Source organism: Giraffa tippelskirchi, chromosome 12 (genome assembly GCF_054371585.1).
Source record: "Giraffa tippelskirchi isolate mGirTip1 chromosome 12, T2T-mGirTip1v1.2.pri, whole genome shotgun sequence".
Taxonomy (NCBI): Eukaryota; Metazoa; Chordata; class Mammalia; order Artiodactyla; family Giraffidae; genus Giraffa; species Giraffa tippelskirchi.
In genome coordinates this window covers 142195901-142209013 of record NC_137286.1, presented here as the reverse complement: position 1 = coordinate 142209013, position 13113 = coordinate 142195901, and the positions used below count along the sequence as shown (strand labels likewise).

General features: G+C 46.7%; 1 protein-coding gene across 2 annotated transcripts; it reads left to right on the top strand.

The window, feature by feature from the left end:
- Positions 1–1791: 1791 nt before the first annotated feature.
- METTL21C (methyltransferase 21C, AARS1 lysine) lies at positions 1792–12701 on the top strand. Of its 2 annotated transcripts, none has more exons than XM_081552103.1 (4): positions 1792–2140; positions 5905–6056; positions 8196–8313; positions 9761–12701. In XM_081552103.1, the coding sequence occupies exons 1-4, from the start codon at positions 2032–2034 to the stop codon at positions 10153–10155; spliced, it is 774 nt and encodes a 257-aa protein (XP_081408229.1). In that variant the 5' UTR covers positions 1792–2031; the 3' UTR covers positions 10156–12701. The 2 variants fall into 2 exon arrangements, with proteins under 2 accessions (XP_081408229.1, XP_081408230.1); XM_081552104.1 differs by lacking the exon at positions 1792–2140 and adding an exon at positions 3677–3848.
- Positions 12702–13113: the final 412 nt, after the last annotated feature.

Genomic DNA, 13113 nt, shown 5'->3' with positions numbered 1-13113 from the left:
AGAGTAGCAGCTAATACTGTATGTGTGAGAGGCTTTGCAGAGATTACCTTGATTAATCCCTACAACCATCATTTGAGATCAGAATCACCATTATCTGCATTTTCAACAAAGATAGTGCATGGCAGAGCCAACATCCAAATGCGGGGTCCCTCCCCGAGTTTTGCTGAGACTCCTGTCCTGAAGATGCCCTAGGTACTCACCAACAATCAGTCAGCTATCTTTTAGGGAAACAATTAACTTCCTGGAGTTGGGGACAAGTTGGAAAGATGAAGCAAGTAAGTATCTGCAAGGGAAAAAAACTTCCTGAGTCGGCAAATTGGGGTAAATATTTGTTTGATTCTTTATTGTTGCTGTTCAGTCCCTCAGTCATGTCCAACTGTCTTCTACCCCATGGACTGTAGAACGCCAGGCTTCCCTGTCCTTCACCATCTCCTGGAGCTTGCTCAAATTCATGTCCATGGAGTCAGTGATGCTATCCAACCATTTTACCCTCTGTCGCCCCCTTTTCCTCCCACCTTCAATCTTTCCCAGCAGCAGGGTCTTTTCCAATGAGTCAGTTCTTCGCATCAGGTGGTCAAAGTATTGGAGCTTCAGCTTCAGCATCTGTCCTTCCAATGAATATTCAGGGTTGATTTCCTTTAGGATTGACTGGTTGGATCTCCTCGCAGTCCAAGGGACTCTCAAGAGTCTTCTCCAGCACCACAGTTTGAAAGTTTGATTCTAGAGCAAGTGAAAATGCTAAATTACATTCACAGCAGCCTCCACGGTTTGAAGTCCAGCTGCACATTGATGGCAGGGCACACAACCCCTCCAGATGCAGAATAATTAGTGACGGTGTGGCCAGTGTGGCTGGTGAGTCTGGCTGCTGTCCAAGGTTGGCCGAAAAAATATGATGGGCCAACTGCGGAGTGTAAAAGTAGATAAGGAAAGTGATTTACATTTTGTTCAAAAAAAAAAAGTGGAAGACTAGAAAACATCCCTGTGACAGCTAAGCATTATGAGTCACTTTAGGGAAAAAATCAGCCAGAAAACCCATGGCTGAAGTGAGACAACTCACGCTGCGTCCTGCCTCATGGTCAAGAATGTGGCTCCTGCAGTTGGACCTCCTGGACGGGATTCTTGGCTCTGCCTCTGGCCGGCTGCGTGATCCTGGGCTGCTTTCGAGTCTCTCTGTGCCCGAATTTCTCTCATCTGAGAAGAGGCGTAATAATAGCATCTGCTTCATAGGTTTGTTGTGAGGATGAGATGAATCGATACGCTAAAAGCACGAGAACGGTGCTTGGCAACAGCACACGGAGTCCCGCAGGAATGCCACGCGTTGTTTGGACGCTGAGCAATGATCCCCCCAGCTAGGTCCTTTTTTTCCCCTCCCTGAATCGGTAGGGTTTTCCTGAGCTGGTTTTCACTTTCGCTCTCCAGGTTCTCACCATGGCTCTAGCAGATAGGCAGATATCATTATCCTTCCCTTGTTGCTGATGAGGAAATGGCGTGGAGGGTATTAAGTGAGTCACCGAGAGTCAGAATGGGGAGCCAACCAGCTTCCTGGCGCTCAGTCCCTAGAGTTTTCTACTGTCTTGCGCTAAAGCCTCAGAGGGAAAGGGAGCAGTCTTGCCTTTGGGCCAAATGCATGATGTCATCAACTCTCGATCCGCAAGATACCCTCAACCACATGTACGGCTGGGTCAGGCTTTCTTCGTCAACATTCAGTCCCAAAAGCTCTTAGAGATAGGCTTCAGACCGCAGCGAGGCAGTGCCCATCCCGCTACAGAGGCTCTGCTTCCGCCTTTCTCCAGGCACGGGGAAGCTGGGGTAGTGTTTCCTGCTCCTTCCACTTTGCTCTGCAGCACCAGAACGGGAGGGAGCTCGGGTGGCTGCTTTCCTCGTCCAGGGAATTAAGCTGAAAAGCAGGTGTTCCTTCTGGCTCGGCGGATGCTAAGGCGATAAAAGCTGCACCTTGTGGAGACGCTGGGCGATTCAGACCCGGCGGAGCACTCGGACCCGGCCGGCTCTCTCCTCCCCAGTGGCCCCGTGATGGACGCATGTCTTAGCTCCGAGCAGCAGCCCTGGACACCGGACGAGGCCCCGAGCCCCCCGGACGATGAGGCTCTGCGCTCAGACGGCACCAACAGACCCCCGGGAGGTAACCTCCTTCCTCACCTCTCCACCCTCTCACTTCTTTTCCTGGGGATGGCATTTTCCAGTGAACCTCAGGGGCCAGATGGTCCATTTCCTTTTAACTCTATATCTTCTTCTGATCATGAAACTGTAGAAGAATGCCTCTATGCTAGCAGAAGCGTGGCAGTAATGGTAATCCCTACATTTTTGTTATTTACCTATCAAAGTCCACAACTTTGTCTTCTCCAAATTCTAGGAGAGTCAGATTTTTGTAACAAGAACTTTTAAGAAAGAAATGAAATCTAGATTCCTTTCTGCTCTTGGCCAAAATGTATTCCTGGCAGCTGCATTCTACAATGAATCCTCATAAAGCCATTTTCCCATTAGGACAAATAACCATTCAGGCTTGCATTTCTGGACAGTGAATCAGTAGGAAATAAGTAACAGACATAACAAATGATGTCATAAGAGCCAAGTTATAACATTCAAAACATGTACAATCGTTGATCATGGGAAATTTTGTTCCAACTCTGCTAAACCAGGACGGTATTTATTTTTACTAAGTTGCTTACATAAAAATGCAATTCTGTCTATCTCCAAAAGCTGACCTCTCTAAAACTATCAGGTGGGCATTTGTGTGTGTGTGTGTGTATGAGTGTTAGTTGCTCAGTTGTGTCCAACTCTTAGCAACTCTTAGCAATCCATGGACTATAGCCCACCAGGCTCCTCCATCCATGGCATTTTCCAGGCCAGAATACTGGAGTGGGTTGCCATTCCCTTCTCCAGGGGATCTTCCTGACCCAGGGATTGAACCTGGGTCTCCTGCATTGCAGGCAGATTCTTTATGGTCTGAGCCACCAGGGAAGCTCCCACAGGTGAGCATAGGTACAATAAATGAAATCATGTGCAATCAACATAAATTTTCTTTATCTTTGTAGCAAGGAAAGGGGTCTTATAGGAGGATATTTTTATGCCCATGTTTCTTTACAATGTTGACCCAGAAAGGAAGACCATCAGCTTATTATTTGTCATCCTGTGAAAGGATGAGCCATTTATAAATTAGCACATCGACTTTTCCTACAGTCTTGAGAGAAAAGTTAGCTTCCATGTGGTGATCTGTGAGAAGAAGGAAAGAAGGACCAGTCTGGCAAGCGTGGAGGGGCCAGAAACTGGCAGGAAGTGCCCTGGGTCCCTGACGGTCTGGCTGCTCCAGTGACCAGAGGCTCAGATGGAAGGAGGGCAGCCCAGGACTCCCTCCTCCTACCCAATGGCCTGGACCAGCTCCTGCATTTGGGGAATTTTTGCAAGCTGGTTGTTAAACATGGCCATTTAACATTTAAGTCATATAAACATACAACAAAATGGATTATGTAAAAGGGAATGTTATATGAAAAAAACTTAGGTAACAAATACTCATGAATCATCACGAATTATCTTCCTACATCTTACGATGATCTGTGCTCTTGAGGCTGGTGGTGGATGTTGCATCCGTGGTAGAAACACCCATGATGCTCAGCAGCTGCGTCTCTTCCCCAGGGACGGCCATGTTGGGAGCTTTGTCACCATGGTGACGGCCAAACCCTACACATCAGTGGTTCCTCACTGCCCCCAGCCTGGTTGTTGGATGTTCCTGGGCACCACATGGTCTGTTCCTCTGCCTTCTTGCTGCCTCTGAAACCAGAACTCAGAGTCAGCCACTCCACCTATGGGAGAAGATGAGTCCTCTTTGCTGGGTGATAAATTTGAGGTTCATGTTGTTAGATGTCAGTAGCTTCCTTATAAGAAGTAGGTGAGAACCAGAGGCCCCCTTCTCTCCCCAGGGTCTCTCCAGGGCACACAACAGGCAAAGACGGTGTCTCAGGACTGACTTGGCCACTGTGCCTCAGCAGGGTCTTGCAAGCTTCAAGGAAATCCTGGGTTTCTCGTCTTTGTGGTCAGGACAGAGAATTCTCCTTCTGTGGTTGGAATAGTCTATATCAGAACCCATGGCCGAGAGCTGCAGGAATCATTCTGCTAATTTACAAATTGGTTGCTTGGCTCACACTGAAATCAAAGGCCATTTGAACACTTTTTTATAAAATGCAACACAAATGAATTTCTGGAAAAACAACATGAAAAAATGGGCAAAGGCATACATACCTAGTACAAGCTTCAGTTTTCCATAATCAGATTCAACAGGCATGGTCAAGCTTTTGTAAATGTTTCTAAATGGAGAAGGAAATGGCAGCCCACTCCAGTATTCTTGCCTGGAGAATCCCATGGATGGAGGAGCCTGGTAGGCTACAGTCCACGGGGTCGCAAAGAGTCGAACACAACTGAGTGACTTCACTTCACTTCACTAAGTGTTTACTCCACATGTCAAGACTCTTCTGACTGTGACCCTCTTACAAGGCTTTGCAGAGAAAGCTGCAACAGAGAACTGCTCTAGTGCAGCTGGAATTCAGTGAAACGTGAACTCCGAGGGGTGGACCCCTGATTTGGCTTCTTCAAAGGCTCCCTACCCCTCACCCTGCACTCAGCCCTGTCTTCCTCCCTGAAGGTATATTTCCGACTAGAGCCCTTCACAAGCTCACTGACAGCGCCTTTCTGCTATTCCATCCCTGTTTACCTGCCCCCAGGCACAGCTCAGGCAACAAAGGCTGGTCTCATGCATGGTCTCCCACCCAAACTCCTCGCTACCAATGCCTCTCCCTGGGGACACCAGCAGCGCCCCCTTCTTCTGCACACGACCCCTCTGTGTGCTTAGCATCCTCATTCTGACCTTTTTACTCACTTTTTTTTTTTAATGCTGAAACCCTCTGGGAAACCTGTGACACTATGGGCTTCCATGATATCATCCCTGATCAGGTGCTCTTTTCTTCTCATCTTATGTGATATCTGAGCGCTGCTCGAGTGGGTCATGAGTGTAAAGGAGTATTTAAAGGAAGAGTAATTTAATAGTCAGGGCTCATCTGACAGCCTCCCCCAGGGCTGTGGAGCTGGCTCGTCTTTGGGTGACCTGTACCTTTTGAGGAGCGGTTGTAGGACTTAAGGAACGTGTTCCAGCCAGCATGTGGGATGTTACTTCACTTCAAGACCTAAAAATAGTCCGATCCATGCCTGCCTGGGTCCTCCTTATTGCAGATGGCTCAGTTGTGCCATCCTGCCTGGGAGTGTAGCTTCCTCCTCTTGCCAAAACAGAGGGAGGGGCGGATCCACACCGCTCTTGGTCCGAAATCAAGGGAGGGGCCCAGAGCATCTGCTGGCATCGTGTTATCTGATGAAAATCCCCATCGGACTGTTCCATCCCAGTCACCCCATGATATTCTGTCTGAGCTAGTTTGTGGCCATTGTCACCGATAATATTACACTCTCTGTTTCTACAAGATGGCTCAATCTCTTCCCATTTGACTAATTGTGCCAATAATTAGTATATTTGCAGTGGACCCACAAATCATGGGTGGCTTCCCTTGTGACTTAGCTGGTAAAGAATCAACCTGCAATGTGGGAGACCTGGGTTTGATCCCTGGGTTGGGGAGATCCCCTGGAGAAGGGAAAGGCTACCCACTCCCATATTCTTGGGCTTCCCTTGTGGCTCAGTTGGTAAAAAAATCTTCCTGCAATGCGGGAAACCTGAGTCCGATCCCTGGGTTGGGAAGATCCCCTGGAGAAGGGAAAGGCTACCCACTCCAGTATTCTGTCCTGGAGAATTCCATGGACTATACAGTCCATGGGGTCACAAAGAGTCGGACACGACTGAGTGACTTTCACTTTCACAAATCATGAAACCTGTTATTTTTGGTCCCACAGATTCTAATGAGATAGAAGCATCGCTTCGAAGCCTCCAGAAATTTGTTCCTACGAATTACGCCAGCTACACCCAGGAGTACTATTGGTTTGTGGGCAAGAAGATTGTCATTCAAGAATCCATTGAGAGTTATGGAGCCGTGGTGTGGCCGGGGGTGAGGGAGCAGTGACATCAGGGCGTCAGGGTTTCTGGGGATGGGAACAGCACTTTTGTACATCTGTGTTGCCTTGGGCGCCTTGCCAAGTGCTTTAACATTCTGTGCTTCTCAGATGGAGGGTCCCTGGATGGCCCCCCAACGGTGCTGCTGGTCTGCTTAGAAGCTGCAAGAACACAGCGTCTCTGCTAGAAACCGTTTCTGCCACGCTATGTTTCTTGAAACACTCTTTTTTAACATTAACATAAACGAGCATATTGGGAAGTAGGATGAAAAATTCATATGAATTGTTAAGAAAGAAAATCAGAAGAAAAGTCTTTAGGGTTTAGATTTTGCAGTGGGAAAAATTGGGGGGGACATGTCCAACAACCCCCAGGGGGTCCCTCGCCTTTTACAGTGTGGCTGAAAGTGAACGTGTTAGTTGCTCAGTCGTGTCGGACTCTTTTGTGATCCCCATGGACTGCAGCCTGCCAGGCTCCTCTGTCCATGGGATTTCTCAGGCAAGAACCCTGGAATGGGTTGCCATTTCCTTCTCCCGGGGATCTTCCCAACCCAGAAATCAAACCAGGGTCTCCAGCATTGCAGGTGGATTCTTTACCAGCTGAGCCACCAGGGAAGCCCCAGGGAGGTGGAGGAGGGTTTGCTAAAAGATGTAGCTGCTGCTTTGGGAAGACCCATCCCCAGGTGGCACCCACCAGGCCAGCTTCTCACAGGGCACGCCCCACAGGAAGGGCGCCTACACCACTGCTCCGGAAGCCCTCAAATCACACATGAGTCTTGGTGGCCCTGGTGACATTCTTCCGAATACTGAAACCCCCACTCTGCATAACGATCCTTTCTCAAGATCCAAAGGACGCCTCTCCTCAAAATGTTTGTCCCCAGCCCACGAGCTCTTGCCACAGGTTGGATGCTGGAGCCACCTCGCACCTGTGCCTCAGTTTCCATCCCCCCACTCCCGGCTGCCCCCTCCAAGTCCCTTGAGAGGAGCTGAGGATGAAATGGACAGACCCACAGCCTTGGGTCTGCCACCTGCCCTGGGGCAGGCCACCGTGAGTGTGACCAGCATGTCTCACATGATCCTCTGTCCCAAATAGAAAGTGAGTCACGACGAGCCCCAAGCACCTGTCGGAAGGCAAGGGCTAAAGGTGTGTGCACACTTGAGCTTTCACGCTGGTTTTTCAGCTCAGGACTCACGTTCCCAACCTGGGTCACGCCCTCACGCTCACTCCTCCAGTCTCTGTGCCTCCCCCCCACCCGCCCCTGGCCTCACTAGCTGGTCCCTGCCCCACACTGGCTCACACAAAACACCCCCTGCATCAGCACACATTGAATTCCCTCTATCTCTTCACAGTCAGGGCAGGAGGTGGGCAGAAGGGAGTGAAGAAAGGAGGAAAGGGACCTTTTGTTTCCTGTCTAAAAATGGATCTAAATGTATTCACCTTTGGTTTTTTTTTTGGGTTTGTTTTTGTTTTGACTGTGCCAAATATGCAATTTCTTTGCTACCACCCAAAGTGTGGTCCATGGGCTGGCTGATTAGAAAGGCAGACTTACTAAGAGTTGCAGTCCTGAGCCCCACTAGACCTACTGCACGCAGCGGGGCGTCTTTAACCAGGCACCCCAGTGATCTGAGTGTGCACTAGAGTTTGGGAAGCGCTGTCCTACCAGAGTGTTTCTTAGATAAGCTACTTAAAAGAAAGATGACTGCCCTGCTGTCCAGCGTAGCAGGCAAGGTCTGGGGCAACCTGCTTGCTGATGGGCTCAGGAGGGAGGTGTGGGAGAGTTTAGAGCCCAGCAGTCTTCCAGCAGGTGGAGAACTGATGCGACTTGCCCAGGGCGAGGGGCTGCTGTCCTGTGGCCCCTCAACTCCTGCTTCTTAAGAGCTGAGCTGCTCTTCCTCCTGGGGGTTGATCAACAGTCTTCGGATACTGGCCCTTTAGCAAGTCAGTATCTCGAGTTCCTATGATGCGAGTTGCTACTGTCATATTCCACAGGGAAAAACACGCCATGGCACGTGTGTTTTGATTCCTATGGACTCCTCAATAAGCTGGAACTGTGAACACGTCTTCTAGCAGTTTATTGGTGGTGGGGATTGGGGTCTCTGGTTTTCAGCATCCAGTGACAAGTGTGAATGTTTTCCAGGCTATGGCGTTGTGTCAGTATTTGGAGGAACACACAGAGGAACTCAATCTCCGAGATGCTAAGATACTGGAAATAGGTGCTGGACCAGGCCTCGTTTCCATTGTGGCCAGTATTCTAGGTGTGTCTGTCTATTCTCAACCTTGTTTCAAAAGATGCTTACCAGGACAACAGTAATAATACATGCTGACTGTATGATGGGCTGTGGTTTAGGTGCTTGGCTGTCATTGCCCTCACTAAGTCCCCGCAAACGTCCGGGCCAGAATGACTCCTGTTATCCCTGAGATAAAATAATTGCATCTTAGAGACGCTAACATCCAACCCGTTGCTTAGCATGTGAGAAAGTTGACATTCTGGAGGGGTGACTCTCGAGTTGTAAACAGGTTATAAACAGCTATGCTATGCTGTGTCCTGCTTTTCATTGAAACTATCATAACTAAGGTTTTGAAAAACAAAAACATCAGTGAATCCAAGGTGAAGATAGATTTATATCCTGAATACCAGCTGTGCATCCTGGACTCTGCACAAGAGCTGGTCCACTTCTGCCTATGTGATTACACATCTATCAAAACCAGTCTGGAAATACGGCAATCTACTTTGTGAACACTGATCACTTGCTTTAAAATGCCTAAAAATTAATTTAATGTATTTAATAGGGGGGAGAATCATACAAAATAGATCATCCCCTGTGGAAAGGTGCTGACACCCTCCAGAAGAGAAAATCAAAATCTTCAGATGAACACAGTTTTAGAAGGAAAACACCATGCATTATTACAGTAAAATGAAAGTGTTAGTTGCTCAGTCATGACTCTTTGTGACCCCATGGACTGTAGCCCGCCAGGCTCCTCTGTCCATGGGATTCTCCAGGCAAGAATACTGGAGTGGGTTGCCACACCCTCCTTCAGGGGATCTTCCTGACCCAGGGATCGAACCCAGGTCTCCTGCATTGCAGGCAGATTCCTTACCATCTGAGTCACCAGGGAAGCCCAAAACCTTGGTGTGTTAACTATTCTGAAATCTCCCCAAACTATACCGCTTAGTTTCTTTTTAAAAAGTTTTTAAAAATTTTTAGTTTTTTGGAGTATCATTAACAATGTTGTGACACTTTCAGGTATACAGCAAAATGATTCAGTTATACGTATACAGTATCTATCCTGCTTCAGATTCATTTCCCATTTAGATTATTGCACAGTACTGAGCAGAGTTCCCCTGTGCCATGGTTTTAGTTTCTTAAAAGATGGAAACGTTATTCTATTTCAGTGGTTCTGAACCAAAGGCAGTGTCTGCCCCGTGAAGGACATTTGGCAATGTCAGGGGACATTTCTGAGCATCATGCCTTGGGGGTTGGGTGGGGAGGTGCTACTTGCATCTCGTGGATGGGGACCAGGGATGCTGCTAAACATCTTACAGGGCACAGCGCGGGGTCTACCCCACGAGAAAGAACCCAGCCCGGATGTCCACAGCATCAAGGTGGGAAACCCAGCTCCATTTTCCCCCTGCGAGTATGTGTCCACTGGGCTGCCCAGGTGTTTCCAGGTACTTAAGACAGGTTTTCTTTCTCTCTTAAGGGGCTCAAGTCACAGCGACAGATCTGCCTGATGTGCTGGGGAACCTACAATACAATCTCCTAAAGAACACGCTCAACTGTACCACGTATCTGCCGGAAGTGAAGGAGCTGGTGTGGGGGGAGGGCCTGGAGCAGAGCTTCCCCAAGTCCACACTTTACTACGATTACGTGCTGGCCTCCGACGTGGTCTACCACCATTACTTCCTGGACAAGCTGCTCGCCACCATGGTGTACCTCTGTCAGCCAGGAACAGTGCTGCTTTGGGCCAACAAGTTCAGATTCAGCACCGACTACGAATTTTTAGATAAATTCAAGCAAGTTTTTGACACGACACTCTTGGCTGAATTTCCAGAGTCATCAGTCAAACTCTTTAAAGGAATACTAAAATGGGATTGAAACAAAATGCCTTTCAAAACATTAGTGGGTCTGTTGAACAGTGTTAGAGATTTTATAAGATGGCGAAGGTAGTGTGTAGAATCAACGTGTCTACCTAGAATAAACCTGATTATTATGGCAACTCTCTAAAATAACCTATTTAGGATTATCTGGTTAATCTAAATAAACACAGGAATAGCATGAAAACATGAAAGTAGCTTAATAGGCTTCCTAGAGTCCTCAATTAAGTGTTTAATAAATTTTACATGAACACATTAACAAGTGGATGTCCCCTTGTTATTCCTGGAGAGCATGGTCTTAAACTTGTCAATATACTTTCGTCACATGCTTTTTGCAACTGAGCTCAGCAGTATCCATGTATTTTACTTCAAAGACTCCACTTCATATAGATTTTAGCTGTAGCAAAAGGAGAGGGTACAGAGTAATAGAAAAGCTATAGGCTTAACTTAGCAAATTTGGAAAACTCGGCAGTGACCACAGAACTGGAAAAGGTCAGTTTTCATTCCAATCCCAAAGAAAGTCAATGCCAAAGGATGTTCAAACTACTGCACAATTGCACTCATTTCACACTGTAGCAAAGTAATGCTCAAAGTTCTCCAAGTCAGGCTTCAACAGTATGTGAACTGTGAACTTCCAGATGTTCAAGCTGGTTTTAGAAAAGGCGGAAGAACCACAGATCAAATTGCCAACATCCGCTGGATCATTGAAAAAGCAAGACAGTTCCAGAAAAACATCTACTTCTGCTTTATTGACTACCCCCAAAGCCTTTGACTGTGTGGATCACAACAAATTGGAAAATTCTTCAACAGATGGGAATACTAGACCACCTTACCTGCCTCTTGAGAAATCTGTATGCAGGTCAGGAAGCAAGAGTTAGAACTAGACATGGAACAGCAGACTGGTTCCAAATAGGGAAAGGAGTACGTCAAGGCTACATATTGTCACCCTGATTATTTCACTTATATGCAGAGTATATCATGTGAAATGCTGGGCTGGATGAAGCACAAGCTGGAATCAAGATTGCCCGAAGAAAAATCAATAACCTCAGACATGCGGATGATACCACCCTTCTATAAGGCAGAAAGCCAAGAGTAACTCAAGAGCCTCTTGATGAAAGTGAAAGAGAAGAATGAAAAAGTTGGCTTAAAACTCAACATTCAGAAAACTAAGATCATAGCATCCGGTCCCATCACTTCATGGCAAATAGATGGGGAAACAATTCAAACAGTGACAGACTTTATTTTGGGGGGCTCCAAAATCACTGCAGATGGTGACTGCAGCCATGGAATTAAAAGACGCTTGCTCCTTGGAAGAAAATCTATGACCAACCTAGACAGCTTATTAAAAAGCAGAGACATCACTTTGTCGACAAAGGTCTGTCTAGTCAAAGCTCTGGTTTTTCCAGTAATCATGTACGGATGTGAGAGCTGGACTATAAAGCTGAGCACTGAAGAATTAATGCTTTTGAACTGTGGTGTTGGAGAAGACTCTTGAGAGTCCCTTGGACTGCAAAGAGATCCAACCAGTCCATCCTAAAGGAGATCAGTCCTGAATATTCATTGGAAGGATTGATGCTGAAGCTGAAACTCCAATACTTCGGCCACCTGACTCATTGGAAAAGACCCTGATGCTGGGAAAGATTGAAACCTGGAAGAAAAGGGGACGACAGAAGTTGGATGGCATCACTGACTTGATGGACATGAGTCTGAGCAAGCTCCAGGAGTTGGTGATGGACAGGGAAGCCTGGAGTGCTGCAGTCCATGGGGTCACAAAGAGTTGGACATGACTGAGCGACTGAACTGAACTGACTGATAGGCTTAACAATGGCTGAAACTGAAAAAAACACAAACAGTGCTGGGACAAGGAAATGGGTGTTTTCCGAGGGCCTAGAACTAGTGCTGAGCACACTGTGTACCAGCCCTAGTGCTTCTTTCAGAAGGTGTGTATCTGTATCCAGCTCTTCCCACTGTTTTCAGCGGTGTGGTGCAGACACTGGCCACCAGCACCAAAGGAAAACTGAAGGAGGAACACTGTCTCAATTTTTAATAGTACTATTTTGGTAGTGTAATCATTTGAATCAACCATCAGCTCCTTTGCAGTATTTCTCTATTGGCTTATGATATATCCTGTAGGCAGTTGGCTTGTAAAGTGATTGTCACAATGAACCTGTGTTAAGTAATTATTGGCAAAGACAGTCTCTGAAACTGAAACAACCAGCAAACAATTTGCTGAAACAATTTGTCTCCTCGGGAGATAAGTTATCCTTAACAAAATTTCAGTCATAATCATGATTATCACTAAAGATTGTTTTGTCTGTTTCTGAACTTTATATAGATGAAATCTAACCATGTATATTCTTTTATGATATGCTTCTCCACTGAACCCTGTATTTATGAGACTTATCATGTGTTAACTTGTAAAGCATTTTTTGAGGCTGATGTACATTTTCCAAATTAATTTAGTAATTCTGTCTTCTCTTTTAAAAGTCATGTTTTTTTGACGTAAATATGTTTAAAAAATAAATGTACACACCATTAAACTACCATTTTGGGAATTCCCTGGTGCTCTGGTGGTTAGAACTCTGCCCTTTCACTGATGAGGGGTGTGGGTTTGATCCCTGGTCAGGGTCTAGGATCTCAGTAAGCCATGTGGCACGATCAAAAAACAAAAACAAAAACAAACCCCATTTTCCTGTGATAACCATAATGTCAAAGACTATTAAGAAAGAATGTATATATTATAGTGTGTAACTGAACTTCAATATAATTTTTAAGAAGGTTATCACTTTACCTCAGGTATCAGTCTCATAGAAATGTAATAGTTTTGCCAAGGATGCCTTCTCCCGGGATGCATTTGGGTCCGGCTGTCAGCATGGAGGCACTGAGGGATCTCGACAGAGAGGGGCCAACAAGGCAGCTTCGTGTCACTGCCCTGTTTTCAGCGTCACTACCTGCGGGT